General features: G+C 43.9%; 2 protein-coding genes and 1 long non-coding RNA gene across 3 annotated transcripts in view; all 3 read right to left on the bottom strand.

Moving 5' to 3' along the window:
• Nucleotides 1–748: 748 nt before the first annotated feature.
• On the bottom strand, nucleotides 749–4,563 carry LOC118416464. Its single transcript, XR_004831206.1, has 3 exons — nucleotides 4,427–4,563; nucleotides 1,351–1,449; nucleotides 749–961 (listed from the first exon to the last, which is right to left on the bottom strand). It is a non-coding gene; the product is annotated as an uncharacterized LOC118416464 (long non-coding RNA).
• A 364-nt stretch (nucleotides 4,564–4,927) lies between these two features.
• On the bottom strand, nucleotides 4,928–6,667 carry LOC118416027 (methyltransferase-like protein 27). Its single transcript, XM_035821064.1, has 5 exons — nucleotides 6,447–6,667; nucleotides 6,111–6,245; nucleotides 5,862–6,003; nucleotides 5,347–5,445; nucleotides 4,928–5,181 (listed from the first exon to the last, which is right to left on the bottom strand). Exons 1-5 carry the CDS (start codon nucleotides 6,555–6,557, stop codon nucleotides 5,000–5,002), a joined length of 669 nt encoding a protein of 222 aa, XP_035676957.1. The 5' UTR covers nucleotides 6,558–6,667; the 3' UTR covers nucleotides 4,928–4,999.
• A 506-nt stretch (nucleotides 6,668–7,173) lies between these two features.
• LOC118416624 (angiopoietin-related protein 3-like) overlaps nucleotides 7,174–7,697 on the bottom strand; it is a gene marked incomplete in the record, with an annotated part of 7,081 nt that continues 6,557 nt past the window's right edge. The window contains 1 exon segment of the mRNA XM_035821780.1: nucleotides 7,174–7,697.

Below are 7,697 nucleotides of genomic sequence, written 5' to 3'. Positions count from 1 at the left end.
GGTTGGCTGTAAAACTTGGTAGAAATTTCTATAAAGTCTACTCTACTTCACTCTTGTTATTTTCTTCCACCTGCAAGCGCAAAAACGTGTGAATGCCTGATAAAATAATCTGTTAATTTTCTAATAGGTCCAACATCCGGTCCGCCTAATTTTTTTCAGGTCCGGTTTTTCTGGACCGGTCCAATAAGAAAAACCGGTTTTGTACCGGTACACTGTACCGATACCCAGCCCTAATGCATACACCTAAGCTAGGCTGTTCTCTCCTTCGGCCACCCGTTTCAACCATACCGGCCACAACGCCAGCTTTAAGATAACTGTCATATTCAATGGCGCTTCTGTCTGACAATGGTACACGGGTGTGGAATCACAAAGAATCGTGGGATTTCTCGCCTGTAACAAGATGGCTGCTCATGGCAGAGAACCAGTAGACACAGCTGAAAGAACCGAAGACAGTGTTCATCATATCAACATGTAAGGCACGTATTGACGGGGGATATGGGTGCTTTATTTTCCATGTCTGTACTCACAGGAGGTGCCCATAGCCATTCCTTAAAGGCCACAGATTGCAGTATCCAAAGTCAAAAGGGCTAGAGGATTCCTCCAGCCCTTTTGACAAATTGCAGTTAGTTTCCAAATTAAAGTTAAGAGTGCTAGAGGAATCCTCTATAGCCATTTTGACTTTGGATCTGTGGCCTCTAAGGACAGTCCACTTCACATTGAAAGAGTTCATAAAACACTTGTACTTCTATCACTGCTACTACCTTCGCCTCGGCGTGGCTAAATCACGTGATTTTGCAGACGAAGAAGGTTCCCTCCCAGTCTTTGAAGAACATGGCCTGGGTAGGTTTGTCCACTATGAACAGTAGGCTGCGCTCTTGGAGCTCCTGTAGTTTTGCCTCTATAGCTTTTCCGATGTCTGTTGCAAGCGTTACCGACGAGGTCCCTACAATGATAAATCCTCCTAGAAAAACAAGAAATCAGCGATAACTGAGCTAACGTTACATTTCCACAAAGGGGCCCGGTCGGGCAGTTTTTGGGAACGAACAGTACGACATACAAATAAGTCAAGAAAAACACAAAACAGACCAAAAATAATTCAACAGCATGCCTTGTGCATATTTATTGGCAAAAACTTTTTTTCGTTTCCGCAAACAGTCCGGCCGGGCCCCGGTTATATGACGTAGGCATAACAGGAAGTGTTGATTGTCTATATATATTTCAGTGACTTTTTAGGCAAACGAAAACAAACACTATCTTCCATGTATAATATTAGTATGTGTTTATGCTGTAGCTTACAGTTTTGTGTGATAGAGCCAGGACAATAGACCACACTATCGCTACAGCCCTTACCCGATTTTGTGATCTGGACCAGCTCATCGAAGCATTCCGGCTGTTGATGTGACCAATTGGGAGTGAAGGAACCAACTATCAGCACCGCGTCATAGGTGTCTGTGAACAAATGTAGATAATGTTAGTACTCACAAGCTTAAGGTGAGAAACTGTTAAATTTCTTTAAACGGTCCGCATGGAATAGCGTGATTAGAGCATACAAACGGTATGCGCGTGTATACGTAAGTGTGTTTCTGACTTTGCGACATTTGTGCGGGACAGAAAATTGTCAAATATTTAGAGATAAAGACGTCATGTGAAAAAGTCCTCTGTCTGTGACCTTATCAAACCTTATGAGGTAGTGAAAAGGTGCTCCCTCTACATATTGCAGCACCTATCCATGTCCGGTTGGCGTGTTTTCTTGCCGGTTCTGAGGCCAAGAGCCTCTCCAAACTCGGCTGGCAGGAGGTTGAATACTATTTTTACCAAGTAATGAAAATGAACTTTGTAACCCATCGAAGCTTCGCGAATAATGGGTTAGAGCGCAATTCTTTGATCGAGCATTTAATCTTACGTTGTAATGTCACTTTCGGTGAAAGTCGAAATAACCGTGTTCGCAGGGGAGCAGACTTGTACAAGGTCCAAATGAGCACAATGCATAGATTATGCATCGACTAAGCGAGACACGGACGATATGTGCTCGATGTGGAAAGACTCGCAAGCTCGGTACAATGCATAACGTTACATTCTTATCGTAATATTGACGAATACGGAGCACGGTGCACAGTGACATGTGTGTTTTCTCTCATGGTACAGCGTACAGCAGCGTTATTCTCCCTCAATCCTACTGTCTTGCCTTAGCAAATTACTGGTGATTAGCCTGTTGAAACGTCATACGGAAGATTAGTACAGGTGGTTGGAACATATACATGTATTATGTATGCAATGCGTTGAGGACAATGACGTTGCAAGACTGTCTCTAAAGATATTTTATTGATTAGGATTGTTTATTTGGTGAATAAAAATAATTGTATACTTACATGAGAAGACTTGAGCGTACAAAGAATATGAGGTTACTTACACTTTCGATTAAGTTTCACATAATACGGATTTGACATGCTCTATGAACAGACGTTTGCTTATCTTTACTGCATAGTGTTTATATGAAGTACATTTAATATCATTCAATGGTACAACTTTGTTGAGATTGGAGCTGAAGTTGTATCGTGACACACATGCATCATCATATAGGCTACAGACAATTTCCATACAAGTCGCAAATCTGTAAATTGACATTAAAACTATGAAAATGTGTGATTTTGATGTTATTGAAACATTTTGAGAGAATGATTATCAGAAACGACCAAATGTCCGTCGTGAGTCAGCGCCAGCCCCTTCGGCTCGACCAGTCTGTGTCTCTCCTTTGTCAGTACGTGCCTGACAAACGTGCCGTCACGACTGAACAGCGAAACCCGACAGTTGCGACTGTCAACCACGATGATGTTGTCCTCGCTGTCCGTAATGACACTGAATGGCCAATTGAGCTGACCAGGTCCCGAGCCACGCAATCCGCTCGTGAAGAGATGGCTACCCGAGGGGTCGAATATCTTCAGGCAGTGGTTACCAAAGTCACTGATGATGATTTGGTTGCTGCTACTGACGGCCACACGGAGGTTGGAACCTAAATGCTGCTGACTTTGACCTCTGCCACCGAACTTCAGCATGACGTCACCGTTGGGACGGAGTACAAAAACTTGGTGCCCGATGGTGACAATGACACGTCCCAAACCATCAACAGCGATGCCTCTTGTAGTTTTATATGTGTCGGCTGCAGCCCCTGTCACCTGCATGGCGCGCACCTCCCTCCCCCGTTTGTCCAGTACGTGAATCATGTGTCCGTCTCCTGTCACCAGCAGCTCGTCCTGTGACAGGACCGACACATCCAACGGATCGAACCTCAGATTGACCTTTCTCTTGAAGGAGCCATCTTTGCTCAGGAATTGCAGGCGTGAGTTTCCGTAGTCAGCCACCACAATGTCTCCCTCGGTGCAGACGACAGGAAATGGCACGTTGAACTGTCCATCTCTAGTGCCTAACTCTCCAAAAGTTTTTCTGTGTTCTAGACGCGTACCGCCACTATATAGCCTACCGAACACCACCTTCGGCCGCACCTGTGTATGAGTTTGAGATGAGTTGATGTTCAGATGATGGTGATCCTCAAACCGGTTGGCAGTCTCTCTTGCTTTAAAAGTCTTTTCCTCAGGCTCATGTCGCCGATTGTTGCGCAATCTGCAAACGCGCAAGTTGGACTTCAGCCCTCGAACACCACGCAGTGGGAGTTGCACGTCCTGCTTGCACGTTGGGCAGGACAGTTTTCCTACCGGGTCTGTGGCCAGGAGCCTCTCCAAACACGGCTGACAGAAGGTGTGAAAACACGGTAGTATCTTCGGCTGCTTGAAGTCCTCCAAACAGACCTGACAGACGAGAGCTTTGTCGGTAATGTCGCTGATCGCGTTGGACGCCATCCTTGCCAAGATATGAACATGAACTTTGTCTACTCAAGCTTCGCGCAGGGTTACAGCGCAAAACGTTGCGCGTTATTGATTTTTTAATACGTTGTCATATCCGAATGTCATTGTCCTCACCACCTACATTATTCAGAGCTATCCAAGAACTCAAAGATTTCAGCCGCAGATTTCCATGATTCAGATCCAGTGAGTTGGACCATGCCATGAATATAACATTCACGGCATGCACAATACAGTACCTGTTTTTCGATCTTGCCATTGACCTTGCTTGGCTGACTCATTTTGAGAGAGGGGGTGCATGGGCGTACAAGTTTCAGTTGCGTTATAATTACGTAGGATCACGTGAGGAGCCTTAACCTTATTGAACTCATAGGTAGGGTACCTGTACAAACCTTAGGGTTTACCACACGTCTTGTGACGGCATCAGAGATACAAACCATTGCTTTAATTAACTGGAGTCCGTTCAAAGCTTATTCAAATTAGAGAGTCCCATTTCCTTCCAAACCGCCCACTAAAATTTACTTAACACATTACATTTGGGCACTACATGTACATTATCTAGCCCCTACCTCTTCATACTTCAAAGCCCATTCTGAATATGCTGCTTGGCAGCCAGCAAAGTCGATCGACGATTCATAAACCTTGTGAATGAGGCCGACAGACAAGGGGCTGGACATCTTTTAATTGGTGACACGTACACTTAACTCGAAACGATCATGGCCACCACATGTAAACAATTCGTTTGCCCCCTTTCATGTTACGTGCAATTATCCCTCAGGAAAGAATTTGCCATTAACTATCAATGTTCATGCGCCGCTCTAGGCTTGGGTGTAACTGAGCGCCGAAATAGGCAATATTGTATAGAGAATATTCCCGAGCAGCCTTCGTAATCCTTGCTTTTTCCATTAGGTCATTAAATCGAGCTCGTTTCGATCATTGCTGTTTGTGACTTAGGGTGAAGGGATGTTCTTTCACTCCTATTCGTGTAAGCCGTCATCTTGGTGGCCTTATAATATGATGGCAATTCAGTAAAAGGAAATAAATAAACAACAATGCACAACACAAACCACTGAAGAGTCAAGCAAGTTTATTCGACAATATCGTAAATCCCCGAGCTCTATATCGTATACATGATACATCTATCATGACGTCACCCTGCAGACGAAAAACGTTCCCTCCCAGTCCCTGAAGTAACCGGACCGGGTGGTTTTGTCGATTATTGACAAAAGAGCTCGTTCCTGAAGGTCCTGTAGTGTTGCCACCAGCGCCGCTCCAACGTCTGACTGTAGTGTTTCAGAACCAGTGCCTACGATGATGAGTCCACCTGGAACATACACATAAGGACATATGAAATCATGTTTTCCTCAGAAAAAAAAGGTTGACGAATTTCATTATCCAATGTCGAAAGTGCCTGTTGTAGGTCAAGTGGAGCGCATTATACAATTGTGTCATTCACAAGAAAGGTCATGTCAAATCTCTATAATCTTACCTGGTTTTGTGATTTGAACCAGATCTTCCAGACATTTACAGGGAAGATGTGTCCCATTCTGAGAGAAGGCACCGACCAGTAGAACAGCGTCGTACATATCTGTGAACAATTGTGTCTGTTGTATCGTCAACAAGTGATGGTTTTGGATCAAACTACTACTGCACTAATGAGGAAAATAGACATGTTCTGACTCCTGTTCTGACCCCTGTTCTTGCAACTGCTGGATAGTTTTAGGCTCCTTCGCTACCTTCGCTACCAGAGTTTCTTTGACAGTCATGGAGTGTCCTTCCTTCCATTCTTCGCTCGAATAACCGACGATGAAATGCGTAGTCACGAGTCAAAGATGAAACATCACGAGAATTGAAGGTGATTAATACACAAGACGAAGGGGGCAAAAGGGGACAACGAGGACAGTCACGTGAGTTTCATCAACAATGTTTGTAGCTTTGCCCCAGGGGTTACTGCAATATAAGTTGACTTTTATAGGAATATTTCATTTAATCTTTGACACTTACTTGGCTCTAGATCTACAGGTAGCTGTCCTGTGCCCAGTTTTGCCTCTATCAGCCTCTGGTAGACCTGTTTGTTCTCTGCAACCTTCAGCATGTCCGGGTTGGCGTCCAGACCGTCTGCGTTCGTGTATCCGAGCTTCTGCAACTGTTATATAACACAAATTAGTAACACGACGAGTATATAAGGTCTATTGCAAGTAAGTCCAGCCAAGGCAGATCCTAGGTTCATTCTGCATTGCATTAATACATTACCTCCGATCCCACCATGCCCGTCCCGGCAGGCACGTCTAACACCCGGACACTGCTGGGGTCAGTGACCCCGCCTAGCGCGGCGTGCATCAGGGCGACGATCTGCCGCGGCCCGTTGTATCCCATGTTTGTCATGTCCTGTAGAAACACTTTAATATTAGTTATGGCATTTTTGCAAGCACTATTTGATCACCAAAACCACATTACGTTTTGATTTGTGTCATACCCTTGATTTTATATCTCCAAGCAGATTTGGCGGGGGCATAGAATAGTATTGTATTAAAGCTTGCCAAAGGAGTCAGTCATAGTTAGGATCAGAGTGTGAGGGACCCAACCTACCTCCTCATATTTTGTAGCCCATGTTGAGTACACTGCTTGGCTGCCTGCATAACCGACAGGAACAGACGCTACCTTGTCAAACTGGTTGTTTGTATCTTCAGCCAACATCATTTGGTCCACATTGAAACTTTCTGGTCGTCAGACAAGGTTCGAAGGTCTGCAGGTCTTGGAATGTTTTCCTTTAACTTCCGGGTCATGTACATGTTGACAGTGCCCGATGGGCTGTCGCTTGCACGTCGCGCCAACTCCGATAGGTGTCTCCATAAAAAGCTTCACTGTGAACTACAACGTGTCAGGAGTACAAAGAATTTAAGAAATCGGAAATTCGCGCAACCGTTATATTGCTCGTGATAAAAGATATTGCTTGAAACTAAATAGGTTAATGTTTGAATGGCCAAAACACTGCTTTAGCAATTTGTCTTTTCTAAGAGTATTTATATACAGGCTAGGGGTACCATCCCGGTATCCGCTCCAGTAATGTAGTACTATCTAAGCTATCGTTGTTGACTTGCATCACGTTTAATGGCTTAGAAACAAGTAAACAAACAAACAAACAACGTACAACAATTTATCACACAGCCTTTATAACAGCTTGTATGTCGTAAATACAACAGAAAGATTACTAGAATATTTACAGGTCACCACACTTCACAGAAGCAGACCATGTGCAGAAACTATAGAAACATACATGGCATAATTCAATAGAAAAACAGTTTTACAGGCGTCGTGAATTAACGATTAATTTTTATTGGCTATGTGTAATGACCAGGAATAATCTTAACCTCTAGACGGAAGTGTAATTCTTTATAGATTATTAGTACACCAGTCATGTTGGTGATATTTACAGATACTGTGAGCTTTATTTACAGTCTGGCACGATGCAAAAGCCCGTCCCAAGTGGTTAAAGATAGACAAAGTATTTCTACTAGTATACAATGGCAATTAAATTGCTCATGCGTGTCTGTACTCGTTTTGATTTATCTACATGTACAGTTAATGTTTATCACATCTGATACAATCTTCAGTGTGCAGTCTTGTGGCAATGCCTGGATTGTCCTAGAAGCTGCTAAGTGATCTGCCCGACACGACAAAACAGCTAGGTCGGTGTCATTTTTGTGCCACAGTTTCTAGCTGCTGTCTTGGTCCTTTCCTACTCATGGTGATGTTCACAGATGTCCTGGCGTTTGGACACTTGGGCGTTTTTATCATATTATAATCAAGGAAGTTAAGTACATATGCCTGTTCTTAGTA

Source organism: Branchiostoma floridae, chromosome 5 (genome assembly GCF_000003815.2).
Source record: "Branchiostoma floridae strain S238N-H82 chromosome 5, Bfl_VNyyK, whole genome shotgun sequence".
NCBI classification, from domain to species: Eukaryota; Metazoa; Chordata; class Leptocardii; order Amphioxiformes; family Branchiostomatidae; genus Branchiostoma; species Branchiostoma floridae.
The sequence above is the reverse complement of the archived record's forward strand: the minus strand, read 5'-3'. Positions and strand labels throughout refer to the sequence as shown.

Excerpts from the sequence above, each read along its gene's own strand:
- LOC118416027 (XM_035821064.1), bottom strand. The coding sequence starts at position 6,557 with ATGATGTTGGCTGAAGATACAAACAACCAGTTTGACAAGGTAGCGTCT. Across the intron at positions 6,004-6,110 it reads CGGGCATGGTGGGATCGGAG|TTGCAGAAGCTCGGATACAC; the intron begins GTAATGTATTAA and ends GTTATATAACAG. Across the intron at positions 5,182-5,346 it reads GGTTCAAATCACAAAACCAG|GTGGACTCATCATCGTAGGC; the intron begins GTAAGATTATAG and ends TGTATGTTCCAG.